At 46.9% G+C, this 22,702-nt stretch overlaps 1 protein-coding gene across 2 annotated transcripts in view; it reads left to right on the forward strand.

Moving 5' to 3' along the window:
- Nucleotides 1-3,159: 3,159 nt before the first annotated feature.
- Nucleotides 3,160-22,702, forward strand: part of Dpf3 (double PHD fingers 3) — a 276,886-nt gene continuing 257,343 nt past the window's right edge. The window contains exon 1 of one of the 2 annotated variants that reach the window (XM_027418438.2): nucleotides 3,160-3,260. In XM_027418438.2, coding sequence (XP_027274239.1) covers nucleotides 3,229-3,260 — 32 coding nt within the window. In that variant the 5' untranslated portion in view covers nucleotides 3,160-3,228. The remainder of the gene's footprint in view (nucleotides 3,261-22,702) is intronic. The other variant, XR_003485948.2, reaches the window with a different exon arrangement.

Raw genomic sequence — 22,702 nt, forward strand, 5'->3', positions numbered from 1 at the left:
ATGACCATTGGGATTGTGTACACCAGGCCACAGTTGAAGATGGCTGGGATGTGGGGAGGGTTCCTTTTTCCTTTCAAGTCACATAAAGCAATTGCTCTGTTTGCTTGCAAGGTTAGTTCTCTCTGCAGATGGATGGGAATTGCATTTTGAGGGCTGTTACCATGCCTGGTTTGTTTGTTTATTTATCCATTTGTTTGGTTTGTCAAGACATGGTTTTTCTGGGTGTAGCTTTGCCTATCCTGAAACTTGCTCTGTAGACCGACAAGAGTGACATCAAACTCAGAGATCCACCTGTAGGATTAAAGGTGTGTGCCACCACTGCCTGGCTTTGCTGGCCACAGTTTAATGTTTCGCTTTCTTCAAAGGAAGTTTACTTCAGCTTAGTGCTTAGAACATACCAGAGCTCGTTGTGGATACCAGGAAACCGCTTACTGAGGTCACGGCTGCCTGTGCTGTGGATGAATGGAGAGATGGAAGGGGAACCTGCTCTTGCTTTTGATATAATCCTTCTAGTTCCCAGAGCCCTGGAGGAGCTTCGATCATTGAGGATGGCTTTTGCAGCACCTTTAGTTTGTTTTGGATGAGGGATGCTTCTTAGGACTGAGCCTAGGGCCTTGTGCATGCTAAGCAATCACTGTAGCACTTAGCTGTTTCCCTAATACTACTCTTACTTTGTCAAGGATTTATTTATTTGATTTATTTATTTTTATTTTATGTGTGTGGATGTTTTGCCTGCATATTATGTCTCTGTGCCTTGTGCAGTACCTATGGAAGTCATGGATACATGCATGTTTGTGTACCATGTGCATGTCTTGTGCCTGAATTGTTCAGGAGAGGGCATCAGATCCCCCTTGGAACTGTTGTTACATGGTGTATATCACTAAGTAGTTGCTGGGAGAAACAACATGTGCTCTCAACTACTAAACCCTCTCTAGTCCCTGAAATGTAACTAAAAAAATGTTTTGACATCACAATTAGTAAGAAGGGTTTTGGGTCTATGGAGCTATATCATGGAATTATTGATGTCATTGTTGTTCATTTGCTCTAATCAATGAGTTTCAGAAGTGGATAGTTATTGCTACATTCTATTGTCATCTTATTGGGATTCCCTATATTCTTTATGCCACCAGCTGACAAGTGATGGGCAGACAGGTGGATTTCACAGCCTATATTACTACTGTACAGCACAGCTAAAGACTAGACTTTAATTCTGGTCAAGTTTTTTTTAAGCGTGTTCACTCCAAGTCCCTTGTTTCTGAAGGTTCTGGCCCAAATCTGTGTCTTTTTTTATCTATGATACAAAAACCAAAGTTAGTAACATATCTTTTATTTCTCACAAGTAAAAAAAGTGACTATAACCAGGCAGTGGTGGTACATGCTTTTAATCCCAGTGCTAACCAGGCAGAGGCAGGCAGATCTCTGAGTTTGAGGCCAGCATTGTCTCCAGAGTTTCAGGACAGCTAAGGCTACAGAGAGAAACCCTGTGTCAAAATAAATAAATAAATAAATAATAAAAATAAAAAAAAGGACTCTAAAGTCAGACTTGAGGACTATAAAGTCAGACTTGTATTGACAGTTAAAATGACATTCCATCAAGCACAAAAAACAAGGCAATGCTATTTTTTTGGGGGCAGAGCCTTGAGACTGGGTTTCCTTATGTAGTCCAGGCTGGTTATGAACTTCAAGGAAGCGCCATCATGCCTGGCTCTCTCTATGTAGTTCATCAAAACCAGCTTTCGATACAGGAGACCCTGTAATGAGAGAAGGGGGTGGGGGAAAACAACACCCTACTAGGCAAACAAAGAGTTAAATATTTCCAGTCTGCACACACACGTACTCACTCAGCTTTGCTGGGCTTATCTGTAACTCTAATAGTGAATGGAGTTGGAATCTGAAAGTTCTGGACTGCTTTGTAGTTGTATTTTACTTTATTCATTGAGGGCAGTAAAAGGAAAAAGCAGGTGGAATTATGAACCAGCAGTTCAGCATCTCTCATTTTTTTTTCTTTTCGCCCCCCCCCCCCCGCCTCGCCATCCATTTGGCCGTATTAAACAGCTATGGGTCGGTAGCCAGGCTTCTACATGCTAACGACGCCTCTAAGTGCTTTCGCTCACTCTGAGCCTCCCTCCCTGTTCTCCGTGGAAGCCTGAGTTCGCAGAAGTCTCTCAGTTTCTTCAAGTGTTCGCCAGATTCTGAGCAGCAACAGACTCGGGAAGCCTCGAGTCACGTCGCAACATTGGCTTGAGAATTCTTTTTGCGTCCTATATTAGTCCAGAAAGGTGACGCCGGTATCCGCAGCGCCGTTCCCCGAGGGAACTCCAGCAACACCCACCTCAGGCTCTAACAATTTTGCTTCCTTAGCTGCGTTTGCTAAAGTTGCCTCAAATCTTCCCTATCCTTTTGCCAAAAGAGCGCCAGGTCTCCCTTTGCTCTCCAGCTGGCCCGTGTCAGATCATTGTGAATCGCTGACAGCGGAGAACGGTGTGGTCGTAGGGGACAGCGCAGAGTGACCACCCCTGAATTACGTAACAAAAAACCGTAGCAGCAGCAGAGGGCGAGCCTGACGCTGAGACATTCCAGGGGGAAGGGAGTTGCTGTCCTGGACTAGCCAGTTCCCAGAAACCGACAGGGGAAGGTGGCTGAGATAAAGAAAACACTTCGGGGACAAGAATATTCAACAGCCTCAGAACCTACAGCATTATTAACAATCGGTGAAACACGAGTAGCAATTTCTTGCAGGGAATTGCAGCCTTCCAACTTTTGCACTGAAATACGGGAGGTGTACCCGGAGCGGGGGTGGGGTGGGGAGGTAAAGACGGTGATATATGAAGTCCAAAGCTAATGAATGGGATTTAATGGTTTTGATGGCCCTATGTAAATATTCCTGCTCAGGAGCGCAAACTCTCTGCAGTTATTTAGTAAAGTAGGGGCTCAAACTAAGAGAGAATTCTCTCCCATGTGTGTCCACTAGCCCCAATCAGCAAGGGCGCTACTAACACTGTACTGCCCCTTTAAGACCTGCTCGCTCTCGGGCTCTACAAAAGGGAGTGACCTCTGGGCTTTGACAGCTCCCCTAATAACTACCACCACGTAGGCCCCGCCTACCTGGCGACCAGCCGCGGCGATTGGCCTGCAGGCCGGTATCCCGTGCTCTGATTGGCCTGCCGCTTCCCCTGAGCGAACCTTTAGAACTCTGAGACAGACAATATTCTGTTACATTGTAGCAAAATGGCGACTGTCATTCACAACCCCCTGAAAGCGTAAGTAAGACTAAAAAATGTACATATTCCGCGTGGTTTCAATATGAAAAAAAGGCGCCTTGCGGAGCGCAGCCGGCGCCCGGCTCTTGCAGACGCCTCCCGCTGCGCCCGGGCTCCTCTTTTCTTCTGCTCTTACTTCTTCATCTTTTTTTTTTTTTTTTCCTCCCAGCGCGCAGAAATGTCAGGAGATGCAATTAACAAAAAGAAAATTGTTACATCTGTGTTCTGCTTAATTGACTGACCCGGACCGGGAGGGAGCCCGGAGCGGCGGCGGCGGCTCCGGAGCTGCGGGGGTCTAGAGCAGCTCGGGCTGCACGGTCCCCGGAGTCCTCTGCCTCTCCCGGCACCTCGCGGGGCTGGCCGAGCCCGGTCGGAGCGCGGGGCAGGGGCCGCGTCGTGCGCTCCGCTGAGCCCTGAGCTTCAAGCCCGAGGCTTCCCAGCTCCGCGGCTCGTCGGTCCGCCCGGGCGGGCTGATCAACCGCTGCAGCTGCGGAGTTTGCTGGGCGTTCGCTCTGCCTTCCGAGCTCTCGCAGGGAGTTTGTGCAAACCTTCCGGAGTTGGGAGGACAGCGCGCGGAGCGGCGGGTCTCGGGAGTCCTGGGGCCCAGGTGCTAGCCCCGGGCTTTTCCACTCGAGCAGCCGGGGGATCAGGGAGGCGCTCCGGGCGGTCACCGGTGTGTCTGCGTATTTGTGGGCGAACTGGCGGTAGTAAATTAACGACCTGGATTAACTTGGGGGTTGATGTGGAGGCAGGGAAGCTGCAGGTCTTATGAATGGTGTGTTTGCCTGCTTTGGGTGAAAAGCCGAGGTAGGCGGAGGCGGTTCGGGGCTCTGGCGACAACGAGGGGCAGGTGCCTCCGGGAGACTTTGAGCGGACAGAGGGGGGCGGGCTGCGCGAGGATTCGCGGGGGCCGGTCCCCGGTCGGAGCTGCCTGCCTGCCTGCCTGCCTTCCTTCCTTCCTTCCTTCCTTCCTTCCTTCCTTCCTTCCTTCCTTCCTCCCTCCTTCCTCCCTTCCCTTCCTTCCTTCCCTTCCTTCCCTTTCTTCCTTCCCTTCCCTCCAGTCGGTGAACTGTGAATGTGAAGCCGCCAAGTCCGCGAGCGATCGTGGAGCCGCGGGTGGCCTCGGAAAACTAGTGTGGCTCTCAAGGGGCGCTATTGGCAGGGATGTTGGCAGAGGGTGGATCCCTGGGAATTGCTGCGCGGTGTGGGCTCCGGTCGGTGCCGGTTGTACTAGGACTTCCCCGCCCGGTGAAAGCCTCTGGGAGTAGGAGGGTGCGCGTGGGTGTTTCGTGCCAATTCTTCCCAATTTGTGGCGGTGGTCGACCCTGGCTCTTTTAACTGCCTGCTACAGCGTCCTAACCCGTGGAGTCAAAAACACGGTTCGCTTTGGAGAGCAGCAAGGCAGTGCGGGGGGGATTCCTAGTGCCAAGAAACGCCTAGGGAGAACCCGCTGCGTTTGCACCAGCTAGCAACCAGGAATAGGGCAGGGATGTCCCAGATCTCGGAGTTTCCACGAGATAATGCGGTAAAGAAGACACTGGAGGCTGAGCCTGATGCGAGTTCCTGGCTCCAGTTCTCGCTCGGAAGCTCAGCTACTTTGCACTCGCGACAGCATTTCACCTAAGAGAGAAAATGTTTTATGGCAGAATAAATGGGCGTAACTTCGCCGCGTCCTCGCCGACTCGCGCCGCCACACCGCTGATGCCAGGAGTTTCTCCAGAACCCACACAGCTGATTTGCAATTTCCTCATTTCCAGCCGAAATCACGTAGTCGAGCTGATGCTGCTTGGTAAACTGAAGTCTGAGAGTTCTATTTACTATGTGTATGGGGTTCCTTATTGGGAAAGCGGTCTCCTTGATGCCCGGGAGCGGGCTTACGCTCGGGCGCGCGCAGGAGCTCCACGCTCCAGGGTTCCCCAGATCGTTTCACTTTTTTTTTTTTTTTTTTTTTGACATAGAAGCCTGCGAGTGTAGGGGTAATGGGGGAAGGGACAGAGCAGCAAGAAGGTGGCCAATCTCGGTAGTGAAATTAGTTCTGAATTACACGTGTACTCCTTAATAATTGGAAACACCGTGGGATGCATTTGTAACTCCGTCTTGGCACACACACGTACACGGGAGCTCACACACATCACCACTGCCTGCCTTTCCTAGGAAGGAGTCAAGCCGTCACTTTGTAATTATCCGCCCCCTTTTGCATCCCATCCTCTCCCCCAACCCCTAGGGCTAAGGGTGTAAACAATAACCCCAACGGCCAAGGGTTTTGCAGCCTGGATATTTTAAAAACTCCGCACGCAGGAGCACACGCGTCGTTACTGGGAGACCGACGTCATCTGCTTCTATTATTATTATTATTATTTTTAAAAACTTGTTTAATAAAACATCTTGTATATTTCATTTGTTTTTAGAAGTTGCTGTTCAGGAAACAAAACACACGTGAATAAATTATGCATGGGCTAAATTAGAACAAAGCGCAGCGACACAGCAAGCCGAAGGGATGGATGGGGGCGCAGGGAGGAGGAGCAATGAGAATGGTTTGGAGAGCTTATGTGTTTATCCTTGTGTGCCCCTCCTGACAATGAACCGGAGCTCCAAACCGCATTAGCATTTTCTCCGTGTGCGTGCAGTCTCTCTCGTCTTAAAAAGGCAACACCACGGACGCCCCCTACAGAAACTGGTCACACAAAGATTTCCTCTTGGACTGCGGGATAAGTAGCAGTAGTTAGGGTATGGGGAAAAGCCAGCTCAGGTTTCTTTCATGCAATCTTGTGCAGGGCTCTGCCTTCTTAGACTATGGGTTACTTTTCATCTTGCTAGCCTTTTTTTTTTTTTTTTTTTTTTTTTTTTCCCATGTGGGGCATTCAATAATTCAATTCACTGGGTGACTGGATGGTTAACTTGAATGTCTTTGCTTTGCATAGGGTGGGGGTGGGGGTGGGGGTGGGGGTGGGGGTGGGGGTGTCTTCTGTAGGGTTCCAAGCGCCTGAAAACAGCCTTTCTTGGTAGTTTGCCTTTCTTCCTGGCTATCTTTAATCTCCCCTCAACTCCCCTTGTTGCTTTCACCCTTTCCTCTCTGAAGCTGACAGTCTGGCTTCTCCGTTGTAGCCTTTAACTTCTTGTTACTGCCCAACAGGGTGTGTTAGAGGCAGAAAGAGGAGCTGCCTGGACAGATTAGATCAGAAAGGAGACTCGGCAGGTGGCCCTACAACAAAGTGGTCACATCTGGACAAATATAATTCAAAAGCACGGATGGACATGTGTGGTGTGTAAATGTGTGTTGTGTGCTGTTTAAATTAGCAGCTACATTGTCTGAGTGCAGATTGTTGGAGTCATCCTCAATTTCTGTATACAGAGGTAAGGGCCACAGACGGATTTGAAAAAGGCATGTGTGTGTGAGAGTTACTATTGTATACTTGTTGATTTCTGTATACTTAGGAAATAAATGCTTAAATTAAAAAAAATACTTATTTTAGCTGGGCATGGTGGCACATGCCTTTAATTCCAGCACTTGGAAGCCAGAGGCAGGCAGGTCTCAGTGAGTTCGTGTCCAGACTAGCTACATAGTGAGTTCCAGGACATCCAGAGCTACATAGAGAGAACCTGTTAAAAAATTACTATTTTATGTGTGTATATTTTGATCTGGTGAGGTACTGTTACAAGTGCAAGTGTGTGTGTGTGTGTGTGTGTGTGTATGTATGTGTGTGTTGTCAGAGGACAACTTTGGAGTCATTTCTACTTCTATGAGTTGTGAGGATTGAACTCAGCTCAGACTTGGAAGCAAGCAAGGTTACTTGCTGAGCTATCTCTCCTTTCCTTATAATACTTTTTTTGTAAGTTCTAACCTTAATATTCTAGTTTAGGTAAATCACCTTCCCCCATGTCTGCCAACAGCACTTTAGACAGAGCAATCTCTCAGTGACTTCTCGAAACTCTGGCCATAAGCACTTAAACTGGGAATGCCTGCCACCTTCTGCCAGACTTGATCATGTACATATGTATCTATTTTTATAACTCCAAGCTCAGAGAGGAATAAATGCTATCATTACTTAATTACTCTAGTTAGGGCTTTAATACTTTAATTATTTGATTTTAAACAATGAGAAAAGCAAACTACTTAGTCATGTTTGTCACTATGATTCCATGTACACAGTTGCATCAAAACTTTACTTTGTAAAGAGTTACCCTAGCTTGGAGGTCAGTGCTGTTATTTATGCTTTATTATTAAGGACATAACTCTGAGAGAAGTAAATGTTTACTTAGTCGAGATCCAACATGGCTCATGTGTATAGATGGACCCCAAGTTTTCATCTTCCTATCTGTTCTCTGATGTGGATGATGTGTGTTCTAATCTAAAGTGGGTTTGGGGCACATGAAAGTTAGAAGCCAGACCTTACTCTTGCCGTGGTAGCCAGTTTAGCTATCAGAGAGGAAGGGCCAGGGGGCCACATTCCTGGTGCTAATCTTGTCTTGGCTATTTTCGTTGGGGAGGGGGTGGTGAGTAGGGTTGGGGCTTTGTGAACTTGCAGCCTTTTATGGACATTATTTTAGTCCTTTGTGGAAAAGTAGATGTTTCAGCACTACTATCTCTCTCTGCTTTTACTCATCAGTGTAAAAAAAAAAAAAAAAAAAAAAGGATGTGGGGGAGAGGGATAGCTCACCAGGTAAAAGCACTTGTTGCTCTTCGGAGGACCTGAGTTCGATTCCTAGCACCCACATAGAGCATCTCAAACTGCCTGTAATACAAGTTTGAGGGATTATTTGACACTCTTTTCTGGATTCTGTACACGTACACATGAACACACATACTCTGGACACATACACACACAATCTTTATTGGGGGGGTGTTGAGGCAGGGTTTCTCTGTGACTTTGGAGGTTGTCCCTGAACCAGCTCTTGTAGAGCAGGCTGGTCTCGAATTCACAGAGATCTGCCTGCCTCTGCCTCCCAAGTGCTAGGATCAAAGGCGTGCGCTGCTACCACTGCCTGGCCATACAATAAATCTTAAAAAAAAAAAAAAAAAAAAAGCCCCAAAGCCTCCAGACTTCATTAACACATTATTTTTTCAATGGGAAGTTCATACCCATGAAGGACATTAGTTTCAGTCAGAATCCAAGTGGCAAATCTTTGAAAACAACTGCTGCTGACCTCCCGGGATCATTTGAGACCCATAGAACAGACTGGGATCCCACGGTGATTGACTTGGAGGGTCTACTTCTTCCCTTGACTCCTGGAGCCACTCAGGTAGCTGGAATTCAGATTTATCCTCTAAAGGCTGTGATGTCTCAAGCTGTTTTAGAACCATCCTTTTAGATCAACATCAAACATATGAATGACCAGCATGCTTTGTTTTGAGCATGTACCCCAAAAGGATGGAAACTGAGGCTGGCATCCGTTTTTCAAACTGTAGCCCTGTAAATGGCAGTGACAGTCATAAAAACGGCCCCAGGATTCGGGGGTCTGCTTGTTATCCCAACCTCAGCAAAGTGACTTTTGTGGTTTTTGAGTGTTTTGAAAGTCACTCGAAGGCAGAAATGTAGCCAAATGTGGCAAACCTCAGGCCAAAAAAAATCCCACAAGCACTGGAATATTTTTTACCCTGCTGTGATTTTCCAACAGGAGTCTTATATAAGCACGACCCTATCTTAAATAGTCCTTAACGGTGAAGGTATTTAACACGGGAAGACAAAGTGGTCTGGGGAGGGGAGGAGAGGATGGGAGAGTGGAGAAAACCACTGTGTGGTTGGAACTCCAGAGGTGACTGTTTAACTGCAGAGGAGCCCACAGGGTGAACTGTTTTCAGTTCTCAAGCTTTCTAGCTGCTGGAGCGAATGGGAAAGGATGAAGTGTAGTGTGTGTGTGTGTGTGTGTGTGTGTGTGTGTGTGTGTGTGTGTGATTTGTTTTTCTTATTGGTCAGGCTACTGGTGTTTCACACTCTGTCAAACCATATGGATGAACAGAGCTGGCTTCATAAAACTGTCACAAAAAGAAGGTATCTTTTTTTTTTTTTTCTTTTGAAGCCTGTGATTTGCATTAGAGTTTTAAAAGCAGGAGTTAGGAGGTGTCGCTGGGGGAGGGGATGGGACTGGAGTACTAGAGTGTGGAGAGAATTGTCTGGGTCATCCTGTGTTTGTGGAGACAGGGAAGCTGATGGAGGCTGAGACCAGGGGCTCTATTGAGGCAGGGAAGGCCGAGGAGTTCAGACTCAGTACCCCTAGTAATGGGGTTCAAATAGCTCTCATCCAGCCTCCACCAGTCAGGTCTGCTGAAGATGGAAAACAATAATGACAGGTCTAATTTTCCATTTACCTATCCCCCTCACCCGATGCCTGCCCAATTCCAGGCACTGTGTTCACCTCAGGTTGTGGTGAATGAGACGTTTTAGTCTTGTCATTCTTACTTACCTTGAGAACCTGCTGTTTGTAACACACATAGTTGAAATTTCTACCAGCAAACTTTTCCTGTTTTAATCCTTCCCCTGTCTTTATTACTGTATGTACTCTTACCAGTGACTATAGCAGCTTTGGTGACTTTGGAGTAAGGGTGGAGAAAAGGCTCACAAGGAGCTCAGAGCTTTCTAGGCTAGATCTGCCATCTTGACATGTACCTTCCCGAGCTTCCTATTCCTTTAAGATGAGGAGATACACTTAATTCCATAATTCCCTCCAAGTTAAAACCATCCTGGGTCTTGGCCAGGTGTGGTGGTGCACACCTTCAATGCCAGCATTTGGAGGCAGAGGCAGGCGGATCTCAGCATGGGAGTTTGAGGCCAGCCTGGTCTACAGAGTTCCAGATCAGCCAGGACTACACAGAGAAACAACAACAACAACAACAACAAAAACCAAAAACCAAACCAACACAACCAAAAACACTCAGATAATGGAAATTTCACAGCTGGGAAGATGTGAGAAAGAATGGAATTACTGAGAACATTTCCCCTTCTTTAAAAAAAATATTGGGGTTGTAGATCACTTTTGAGTGCTCATCTAGGATGTGTGAAGCCTTGGATTTGGTTCTTGAGTTTAGAGACCAGGGAACTTAAGCTGCTCCCCTGGATTTCATGTAAGCCATCATTTTATCATGGTACTTAGTCCAAATGGAAGTAAAGTGCTTGTTTCTTTTTCATTTGCAGAGCCACAAGAACCTGGTTGCTAAGTGACCAGAAGCTTGTGGGTCTGTACTGGTAACTCACTGAGCCTCCTCTAATGAAGCTTGCGTTACTGCTGGGGAAATAGAGGTTCACAACAGACACCTAGGAGCTAGCTTACACCTGTGTGGGTCTCAGCAGCATCTAGGGTGGAATTTTTTTGCTTTCCCTTTATTGACATCACAGTCTCCACTGAGGGATTATTATCAGGCTTTCTGTGGTTGAAATCTCCCTTGGTGAGGAAGAAGGGCTTGCAGAATTTATCAACAAATTCACAGAAGCCAGCATGTGAATTCTGAGTCTTGGGGCTGGAGAGATGGCTCAGAGGTTAAGCTCACTGACAGCTCTTCCAGAGGTCCTGAGTTCAATTCCCGGCAACCACATGGTGATCTCATCCATAATGATATCTGGTACCCTCTTCTGGTGTGCAGGCTTACATGGAGGCAGAATACATAATAAATTGTATACATAATAAATTAAGTAAATCTTAAAAAAAATTCTGAGTCTTAAACCAAAAGAAAAATGAAATAGTTGATCTCCAGCAGAAGGCATCCCCTTTACTTTTAAAAGACTGTGATAAGATATGGATAATACAAAAAAAAAAAAAAAAACACCTCTCAAGGCATGCAATTCAGTGGTGTTAAATACATATTAGTAACATTGTGTGTGTGGGCCTGGTGAGCCATGTGCTTATGAAGGTCAGAGGACAGGCATTTTGTGGGAGTCAGTTCTCTTTACCTATCATATGGGTCCCAGAGATTGAATTCAGGTTGTCAGGCTTGGTGGCAAGTACCTTTGTTCACTTAGCCATCTTGCTAGCCCATGTTAAATACACTTTTAGTTACTGGTCAGACATTATCGCTATTTCTAGAGCTTTTTCATCACGTTATTAAAGGTTATTAAACACCTTGCTGGGCTGGGTGAGATAGCTCTGTGGGAGAGCAGGGGCTTGCTTGGGCAAGGCCCTCAGTTCAGCCTTCAGCACCAAACAAAATCATCCTCCTCATACCATGCCTGCCACATCTTTCAGCCTAAGGATTTCAGATGGATCGAAACTTCAGAGTATTTGCCCATTTGTGTCTGGCTTATGTCATTCTGCTCAATGTCTCTGGGGCCATCCATGTTGTAGCAGACATCAGACCTTCATTCCTTTTTATGGCCATTGTATGTATAGGCCACACTTTGTTTATCCATTTATCTGTTAGTGGACACTTGGGCCGTTCCTACTCTTGGCTGTTGCAAATAAAGCTGCTATGAACATTTATATTAGAACTGCTTGAATCTCTGTGTTCAGTTCTTTTGGGTAGAGGCCTGGATTGCCTTTATTTTCAGACTCTTTACAAATAGAGGCCACAGTTCTAGATGGCAGAGGCTGTGTCTCTACATTCATTAGAACACCCCAGACAATGCTAGTAGTGTTATAGAATTCAGCCTCTTTACCGCCCCGCCCCCCTTTTCTAGGCTTACCACTATGGAAACTCAGAGCCTCACTTCTCCCATCCCTAGCAACAGCGATGGCCCCCTTGTGCCCCCTTTACCATTAGGGTAAGAACTCCTTATAAGGGGATCTGTCACCATGTAAAGGAGAGTGCACCTGGGATGACAGGACAGATTGAGGTCAAGAGTGGTGGCTCACTTGGGAGTTCAAGGCCAGCCTGGGCTGCAGAATGAGACTCTGTCTGAAACAAAACACAATGATAACACAAGTCTAAAGATGTAGCTCAGTTGGTTAAGTGTTGGTAGGCATTTGAAGCCCTGAGTTTGAACTCTAGCACTGCATACAGGAGGCATAGTGGGATATGCCTATGATCCCAGCACTCAGGAAATGGAGGCAGGAGATTAGGAGTTCAAGGTCATCCTCAGCTACATAATGAGTGAGAAGTGAGCCTGGGATGCATCAGAATTTGTCTAAAATACATAGATACGTAGAAACACACACACACACACACACACACACACACACACTCAACCAAACAAACCCCAAACAACCCAGGAAGCAAATAAAAACTGAGCCTGTCTTTTTGCATCATGAGGAGAGCCTACATCTCCTTTTATGTAATCTTTTCCTGCCCTAGCCCCTGCTTATCCTCCAAGGGCCCAAGAGAAATAAAAGACAAAAACTTTTCAGAAAGTGGAAACTCCAAATATGGGGTGTTCCTGGGAAGGCCAAACTTTGCTGTTACGGACGGAGGTCTTCTCAGAGTCAATGATACCTAATCTACTAGATGTGCGTGTGTCACAAGGAACACAGGGGCTGGCCCATGCTAGGTGAGTTATCTGTTGAGCCACAAACCCAGCATGGTTCTTTTGAGACCAGGCCTTACCAGGTATCTTCTTGGCCTGTTTCCTGAGCAACTGGGGTCAGAGGTCTGTCCCACCATGGGTAGCTGATTAAACATTATCCAAAAGACTGAATCTAGACACGTCACTGGCATCATATCTAATCATTGTTTCTTTAGGAAAACCTTGCTCATCCATCTGTGACTTAACGTCCTGGGAGCTCAGAGGGGTTTCACGTGGTCTAGATTTGAAGCAGGTGAGAAGATGAGTTCAGAAAAGCCCCCATTTCCCTTTGGAAGCCCTGAATTGAGTCACCCACAGAATCGGCAGAAGTGGGAAGGTCAGTGGGTAGCGGGGAGCTTTCCCTGGAGTGTGGGCTTCGGTCATCAGCCAAGCTCTGACTCCGTCCATCAAGATGATGAGGGAGCAAGAAAGCATGAAGGCAGCTGGAGCTTGCGTCTGCTGGTGTCACAAGGAAGGCAAACTTGATGTGGGAGGCATCTTATTTATAGAAGACTAGACATGAAAGCTCATGATGGGTTTGAATCATTAAGTTACGGCTTGTTTTCTATCATTGGAGATGCTTCAGATACCATCTTGAAGCAAGCTACAAAGGGGCTTTTATTTTACAGAAGCATTAAGTACAAAGCCATCCTTACGCCCACCATCCTCGAGCACTGGCTTTCCATGGATCTTCGTCGAGTTGAGCCCAGTGCGGGTACTCTTACTGGATCTGTCTTAGGAGTATCCTTCATCCTGTCCTGGCCAAATGCTGGTTACATGCCAAATGGCCTCCCTGTCTGTATTTGGGAGCATCTACTTCTGGAAGGACCTCTGGTTTCTGTTTCTGCTTCTAGACTCTTACTCTACGGTAGAGTCAGCGCCTGTGAAGCAGGAAGCTGACTGTTCCCCTAGGCCTCTCCCAGGGAAACCACTGTCATTGGGGTGGGGTGAGGGGGTGAGAGGGGTGGCAACTGCTGCTAGAGATGGGGGAGGGCAGGGTGTCGGGGGGGGCATTGGGAGTGGAGAGAATATATTCTCTCTCGCTAATTATTTTCCCTGAGGACTTAGCCAATGTAGAACCATCTATTATCGTGGGAGCGCTCTATGGTGGTTCTGCCTGTGATGAATGCTAAGTGGAAACAAGCAAGAAAAATTAACAGGCGGCTGCTTCTGTCCACCTAATTAAAATGCATATCCAAATGCATAAGTCCTTATGTTTCCCCAATGCACACACTCCCCTTCCAGTCCCAATTCCATGGAGGAGAAAAAACACTTCCCCCCAATCATTTCCCTTGATTATATTTTCATCAGGGAAGGACTGAGGGTTTCCCTCAGAATAGAGAAGGGATCCATCTATCAACACTTAAAAAGTTGCCGGTCTTTCCACTTCAACTGGGCTTGAAAATTCTGAGTGTTGTTAAAACATTTAAAATAATAATAAAGTCTCCAGACTATATTTGACTGCAGATAAAAGAATTCAAGGAAGTAAAGATGAAAGAGAGAGAAAGAGGCCATTTTTTTCTGCTGACTTTAGTTTTGTGTTAAAAGTCTTGCTTGGATTAGCAATGGGAAGTTTGAAAGTCTTCTCCGGGGTCTTTGTTTTCGGTCTCTTTCCTACTCCCATATCTTTTCTGTGTGTGTGTGTTTTTTTCCCTCTCTCTGTGCTGCTGTTTTCCATAACCCCTTACAAAACCCCCAGCTTTTGTAGAGAGGCTCTCCAAGACAATGTTTTATCTACCGTTGCATTTGGGGACAGTATAAGAAATGCCCCAAGTGTGCTTGAAATCAAACACACTTCTTCATCCGTAAGGAGCGCCCCCCTCGTCCTTTCTCTCAGCCCATCATCTCTCTCTCTCTCTCTCTCTCTAAAGAACAACTTTATTCAGTAGTCATAAAATATTTAATAAAACATGAAACTTCCGTCCCCATGTTCAATTCACCGTCACAGGCATCTCCGTGGCGGAGCCCCTGCCCCAGCCCGTGTCTGCCCTGCACAGCAGCCCCCGCTGTTGATTTATCAGAGCTGGCCGGCTCAGCAGTGCATGGAGATTGCTTTTAATTAACTCTCTTCATTTTTCCCAATCTTCAGGGAGCAGCAGCCATTTAATGATTTTAATATTTTATCTAGATTTATATCCCCCTTATTTGTTGTTGTTTGACTTCTGCATTTGCTCTTCCTGAATGGCTTTTAGATGGGTATGTTTATTTGCCCCTGACCCCTTATCCCCAAGACCTTTCCTCAAGATGGGAGGATGGATTCCAGAGAAAGTCCACTTTAGTGGTGGGTCCTGTGATGGTTTCAGATCCTAGGCATTGTCTTAGAAAACTCAAGTTTCACTTGACTCTTAGATGATGGAGTTTATGAGGTTTTCATTAAAAAAAATAAATAAAAGGAAGAAAGCAAGGATAAGAAGAAAAAAAAAACAGAAAAGAGAAAAAGAAATTTGGCTTCTTGTGCTTGCTCTGAGGGTGTGGAGCAGTGGGGTATTGGCTAAAACCTGCATCTTGGGGTTCAATTTGGGGTTTATCATCCTGCCCACTATAGCCTCATATAGTTCAGTGCTTTTTATTTTTAAAATAACAGATGGGGCCAGGCATGGTGGCACATTTCTTTAATCTCAGTGTTCAGGAGGCAGAGGCAGGTAGAGCTCTATGAATTCAAGGCCAGCCTGGTCTATAAAGTGAGTTTGAGAACAGCCTGATCTACATAGTGAGACCTTGTCTCAAATAAAACAAAACACCAAAAAGCAAAACATCCAACCAACCAAACAACAACAAAACTAATAATTCTTACTATATTGCCCAGCCTGTGCTTGGGGGATCCTGCCTCAGCTCCTCTGTAGCTGCAACCATCATACCTGGCATCGTAGATGCTTGCGGCTGTTGAGGGTGCTGCTGGCTTTATGGCAGGCTGGAGATAGGTTCAGCTCAGTGTTCATGCCATGGACTGCGTCTTTATTTAGGCATGGCTGGGATCAGCTGAGCAACTTCTTGGCAGATTAATTGCTGGTGTGATCTGAAGAGGGAAGTGAAGAGGCAGCTATTTCCTTCTGCCTGCTACTCTGCAATGGTGGGCAAACATGTAGCTATCTGCCCAGCTTCTTGGTTCCTCCTCCCAGCCTCCTTTGCACTGAGGGGCCTGCACCTTCATCCAATAGCCTCACAGAGGTCTGGCTGACAGGCTTGTGGCGGACTAGTTCTTTTAGAACCAGTGTATCCACAAAATGACCTTTTGACATCTGGGTTTGGTGGTATGTCTTTGGGGTTACCTGTTGCTAGGCAACTGCTGGCTAAAGTTTGAGCCTGATCTGGGGATTGCAGTGAATTGCCCTGGGTGGCTTATGTCTCTACATTTCGATTTGCAGTATTGGCCCAGGGAACAAGAGTCAGAGAAGACATTCTTCCCTAAGGTTTTTAAAAGTCTGTGGCCCATTGCCTGATGCCCAGGACACATAGATGTTTGTTTTGGTGATGAAAATGGTCTTCCCTGCCTATCTCCTTACACTGGAGTGTACCTTTGCTCCCTGTAGCTCTGTCAGTCCTAAAACCCTACCCACCTTTTATATGTCAGGAGCCCAGCTACATGCTGGGAGACAGTGAGGAAAAGCTGATCTGAACATGGTGGTCCGGTATTCACACCACTCAGTTTTTTGCTGAGCATTTTTTTTTTTTCCCAAGACAGGGTTTCTCTGTATTGCTTTGGAGCCTGTCCTGGAACTCTCTGTAGACCAGGCTGGATGAGCATTTTCTCTTTACCATTTTGTGGCAGTCACAGCCCCTTTCGGGAATCTTCTGGAGGCTGTGGATTAGCTCCCTAGGAATAGATGCACCCATGTGTGAACCTCCACATATGGCTTGATGGGGCTCCCAGCCTATGATGGATGCATTTGTGGATGCCCTGCAGATGTCCTGCCTCTTGGGTGACAGCCTCAGCATGAGTATTGTGGGTAAATTTCTCAATCTGAAAGAATGCTTTAATTTAAGTAATAATTAATGAATTATTTTTTGAGGTAGAGAGTCTCCCTATATTAGGCCAGGCTGACTTAGAACCCAGTTCTCCTCCCTTAGCCTCCTGAAGGCTGGGATTACAGGTGTGCATCACCATCCTTGACTAAGCTGCTTGCTCTGCTTCCCTGTGTGGAGGCAGCCCCGCCCTGCCCCTAGCCCTCTGACATCTCAATAAACTCAGAGTGCTGTTGTGGATCAGCAGCAGTTCCACGGTCCTCTAGCCCCAGCCTCCTTCCAGACACACTGGGTCCACATCTGCCTGTTGCCTCCAGGCAGTCCAAATGCTTTCCCCATTGGAAAGGGAGCGCTTGCTGACCCTCGGGTGGTGCTGTCCACATCTGCCCCTTGCCTGCTCAGCTCTGTACATGTCTTTCCCCCTTCCATCATGGAAATACTTCACTGTGGCTGGTTACAGCATAAAGGCTCTGCAAGGCAGTGACATTGGCTGTCTGTGTTTTTCTCTCCCTAGGACCTAGCCTAGCTGTCACTTGGTGGACAGCTGGGTGAATGAAGCCAGGAGGTGGGTACCCTGCTCTTCCTGTCCTTAGGATTGACTTGTTCTCATTGTCCACTTTAATGGCGTGCATTTGGGAAAGGCAGTAGAATTCTTTTTAAACATTCTTTAATTTCAGGTGTCAGGAAGCAGACACAGACTTGGCTGTGCTGACATGTGGGGGGGTGGTGGCTGCTTCTGAGTCTTGTCATTGTTCTGGGAGAGACAAATAGCTTAGCTTTCCACACTTTGGTCTTTTTCTTTTTCTCAGAGACAGGGTTTCTCTGTGAAACAGCCCTGGCTGTCCTGGAACTAGCTCTGTAGACCAGGCTGACCTTGAACTCTGCCTCCCAAGTCCTGGGATTAAGATATAGGGTCTTTTAATCCCAGCAGAGGCAGAGGCAGAGGCAGAGGCAGAGGCAGAGGCAGAGGCAGAGGCAGAGGCAGAGGCAGAGGCAGAGGCAGAGGCAGAGGCAGAGGCAGAGGCAGAGGCAGAGACAGATGGATCTCTGTGGGTTCAAAGTCAGCCTGGTGTATAGAGTATGTTCTAGGACAGGCTCCAAAGCTACAGAGAAACCCTGTCTCCAAAAAACAAAACAACACAACAATAACAACAGAAAAGAGATAGGGTCTTATGTAGTTTAGGCTTATTTCAAAACTTACTGTGTAATGAATGACTTGAATTCCTGATCTTCTTGCCTCCTAAAAGCTGGAAGTACAGGAATGTGTGATCATTTGTGGTATGTGAGGTGCAAGGGATCAAACCCAGGTTTCATCCATCGTAGACAAGTCCTCTATGGACTGAGTTACACTTCCAGCCTATTTGGGAGTTTTAAGATGGCCAACAATAGAGGCATAAACCCTGTAATTGTTTATTCTAATTCTAATGAGAGTTCACTGACTGGTCTCTCAAGCTCTAGAGCAGACATCAGTCCAGCCATAGTGTACTTATGTCTTTTTGGAGAACACCTTCTGTACACTTTAATGGTGCAGATGCCTAGGTGGGATAGTAACTCCAATGACTCAGTGTCCCCACATGTCCCCACATGTCCCCACATGTCCCCACATGTCCCCACGTGCCCAGTGCACTGGACGCTGCTGGAAAGGTGTTCTAGGGTCACTGGAGTGCCTCTATCTTACACTAGGAGAGGCACTGACTTGGCATTGTAACTCTCTCTGTCTTTGTTTTGTTTTGTTTTGTTTTGTTTTGTTTTTTTGAGACAGGGTTTCTCTGTGTAGCTTTGGAGCCTATCCTGGCTCTTGCTCAGGAGACCAGGCTGGCCTCAAACTCACAGAGATCTGCCTGCCTCTGGCTCCCGAGTGCTGGGATTAAAGGCGTACACCACCAACGCCCGGCTCGGCATTGTAACTCTTGCACACTTTCTTTGGGCACCACCACCCTCTAGAGAACTTCTGTGACACGGGTTACTTGGATGAAAGACTTCTGGGAAGTTTCATCTTTGTGTCTGGAGGAAGATGAAGATCGAGGAGTCAGACCCTCGCAGTTAAATTTTAGTCCGGATCTGGTCTGCTGGACCTCCTAACCCTCCTTCAGGGTAGAAGGCCAGAAGACATGAGGACACTGCACAAAGTGCAGGCTGTAGGAACAGAACTGTGCAAAAGTGCCTGTCACTTCTGTGAGGTCACATTGCACTAGCACCTGTGCTCTGAGGTAACTCTGCTCCAGCACACAGCCAAGCTCACAGGCCCTCAGTGGGAAGGGGGCACACAGGGCTGTCCCATTCCCCGCACTCATTTCCTTTCTGGGCAGCCATCCCAGTGTAGCAGATACTTACACGTATTCTGTCCTCATTTTATCTAATCACACATACCTCTGGGGAGTGGAAACAGGTTTGCACTACCCCATTTTAGGTCAGTGATGCACAGGGTAGTTGGGATGAACACTCATCTATAGACCTTTATGAAATTTGGAAAGTTCTTTAAGCTCCTTGGCCCAGAGCCTACAAGGGGCATTGTTTGCCTTCCCAGCCAGTGTCAGGGGAAGGACAGAGTCTAGCTGGTTTATGAGTCTAGATTTTGGAGGCTTTCTGAGACCCAGCTAGATCTTAGAGCAAATCTGATTCTTGTTTTCTTATTTTATGATCTGTCAAACTGAGAGGACCCAATAGTATTGGCCCCTCTTCCAGTGATCATTCATTCTTGGCCTTTATCTGCCCAGAATGTCTTCAGTTTACAGGGAAATACAGACCCTTAGAAGCCTTGGAAGCACTGTCTTTACTATTGCCCAGGGTTGCCTCAAGTGCCCGACTCCTGAGTTGCCCAGATGAACTGGTCTAAATACTGCAGAGCACCTCTCGCTAACACCCAGAGCTGGTATTCCTGAGCAGTCCCATCTCCCAGCGTCTCTCTTTCAGGTTCCACTTTCTGCAGCTTCTCAAATCCCCAGGAAGGAGAATCCCACCAGGAACCCATTGACTTTTCTTTTGCCTTCTGTTTCTTATTTCATTTGTCGACTCAGAGCTAAGCTGCCCCAAGGCCCTTGGAGCCACGGATAGAGGAATAATCCACTTGCCACTTCCTGCCAAAGCTCCGGCCTATGCTTCCTTCTGACCTCCTTGCCTGCCTCTGCTCCCCACTATGTTTCCTCCTTTGCCCTGTGGATAACACCACCATCTGGAAGAATTAAAGGCACACAAAAGGGAGGAAAGAGTAGCCTGGCTTTGTCTCTAAGGATGGTCCCTTGGATCTACCAGTGGGAGGTGGGAAGCGAGGAGGGAAAGACAAATTTAGAGACAGCAAGGAGAAGCTGTGGTGCTAGGAGATGGAAGAGGTCTTTTTTGAAAAAAACAGAACAGTAAATTAAAACAAAACTTTTTTTTTTTTTTTTAAAGACAGGGTCTCACTATGCAGCCTTGACTGACCTGGAATTCACTATGTAGACCAGGCAGGCCTTGAACTCACAGAGATCTACCTTTCTCTGTGCTCCTCCAGCATCCATGGACAGCCAGTAGTTCCTCAGGGAAGTAGTCTTTGCAAGCAGAAGAGAGAAGGTAGATGGATGTTTATAGCTGTTCTGACCTGAATTGACCCATCTAGTGTAACTCAGAGGCTAAGCAGTGTTGGGCTGGTTAGTATTTGATGGGGGAGAAAGAGAAGAACTATGCGTGGGGTGAGAAGGAGGAATACGGAGGAAGTGGACTCCCATCTGCCTTTAGGACCCTGGGAACTGGGCAAGCTCCATAGAAAGTGAGGCTCGGACACATCACCCAGGAAAGGGAAGTGGAGGAAGACTAGAAAGCATTTGGGGGACTCCGTCAAGGACTCTCTCATTTTATTTTCCGGGTCAGGGAAGATGAGATGGGAAGGAGCATGGAAGAGACAAAAATGCTGGTGTCTATGCACAGGAAACAGTGGGCACTCTTCCCCAGGCTGAGCTCTGAGAGTGCCTCTGTGGAACCATTCCTGGAAAGAAGTCAAACGGAGGCAGAGAGGAGAGCCTGACTTGGTGAGCGGTAACTTTGGGTCCTCCAGAAACATGGACTGTCTACTTCTAATCTCTGTACTCTCAGGGTTAAACTGCATCCTGGCTCTGGGTTCCTGTGTTATGTGGTCTTTGTGTGTGTGTGTGTGTGTGTGTGTGTGTGTGTGTGTGTGTTTGTACACTCCTGTGCCTCAGCTTGTGTGTGGAGGACAACTTTGTGGGAGCTGTTTCTTTCCCTCTATCATGTGGATCCTGTGGACTGAACCCAGGTCATCAGTCTTGGTGGTAAGTGCCTTTACCTACGCAGCCATCTTTCTGGCCCCTGTGATGTATTCTGAGTACTTTCCTAGTTGCCTTTCAGGTGAATAGAGACTAAGGAGGTATACACTACCAGTCCTGTCCTGGTGTGAGCCATCAATCCCTCCTGATTTGGGACAGCCCTGTCTTGTTTCATGGATAGTCTTACTACAAGGGGCAGAGCTCAGGGATAGGGCCCAGCTAAGCAGTGGATCAAAGAGTTAGCTGTTGATCCTGGCATGGTGGTGCATACCTTTAATCCCAGCACTCAGAAGGCAGAGGCAAATGGATCTCTGTGAGTTATAGGCCAGCCTGGTCTACACAAGGTCCTCCAGGACAGTCAGGGCTATATGTGGGAATTCTTTCAGCCAGTAGTCTTTGGGGGACTGGCCCCTTTGGGGTGGGGCTCAGAGGCTACTTGTGGGCTGAGAGTGAGTTCCAGAACAGCCAGGGCTACACAGAGAAACCCTGTATTGAAAAACAAAAACAAAACAACAAAAACAAAAAAGCAGAACAACAAAAGTTAAGTATCTCTATCTGTTTTTCCTTTAGTCTTTGCATATTTGTGTGTGTGTGTGTGTGTGTGTGAGAAAGAGAGAGAGAGAGAGAGAGAGAGAGAGAGAGAGAGAGAGAGAGAGAGAATCTCATGTTGCCATGGTTGGCCTTGAATTTCTGAGCCTCATGGTTCTCTCTTACAATTCCTAGGACTACAGTTGTACACCACCATGTCGAGCTATTCATATGTTTTCTTTGAAGACAATAACCTAGAAATGGTATTAGTAAATACAGTGTAACGATCCAGTCCAGGGCTATGGGGGGTAGTTTAGTTAGCCATCCAGCATTCATGAACCCCATGTTTAGTTTCCAGCACCACACACACCACTGGCACTATTGCATTCCTGTAATTCCAGCAGCTGAGAACTCCAAGGTCATCCTTGGCTATGTAGTGAGTTTGAGGCCAGCTTGGGCTACATGGGACCACCACCCGCCCATTTTAAAAATTAAATCTAGGTAGGAGCATAGAGATGTGGACTCTCTGTCTCCAAGCTTGGTGTCTCAAGGATCATGGTTCAGATGGAAGAACAAGGCTAAAGGTAGTTCTGTCCTGGCCACAGCTAGACACCCCTGGCGACCCAGCCATCTACTTTCATTCCAGCTACTTCTTACAGACAGCTGGTTTTCAGAGGAGGCTTGTGTTACCCAGATAGAGGACTCTTTGTAAGCTTAGATACCAAGACCCAGGGGAGCAGCTGTCATGTGACCTGTAGCTTGGGTACAGGCTCTAGGGGCAGAGTCTGGGTTCAAATCCAATCTTTATGACTTTAGGCGGGCTTCCTGATCTCTGTGCCTCCATGTCCTCATTTGTGGAATGTGACTGATAGTTTTGGCTTGATAGGGCTGTTGGAAGACTCAAGTTCGTCAGTGCTTTTAGGGTCCTTAGAAGAGTCCATACATGTCACCTTGGGACAGATGTTGGCAGTGACTTGTGTTTTCATCTTTAAAATGGAAAGGCTTGCTAGTGGACACCCGGAAATGTAATATGTAGGAGAAATTTTAATTTTGCTAGAATTTCAAGAAGCATAACATGGTGATTATTATTATTAATTATTATTGACTAGGTCTCTTAGATCAGGCTGGCCTCTAACTCTATAGAGGCGAGACGGACCCTGAACTGATCTCCGGCTTCTACCTCCTGCTTCTCCTTCCAGTGCACTGGGATTACAGGTGGGGGCCACCATGCCTGGTTAGCATTATCATTAATTTTTTTTAACTC

The sequence above is a fragment of the Cricetulus griseus genome, chromosome 5 (assembly GCF_003668045.3).
Source record: "Cricetulus griseus strain 17A/GY chromosome 5, alternate assembly CriGri-PICRH-1.0, whole genome shotgun sequence".
In the NCBI taxonomy this organism is placed as follows: domain Eukaryota; kingdom Metazoa; phylum Chordata; class Mammalia; order Rodentia; family Cricetidae; genus Cricetulus; species Cricetulus griseus.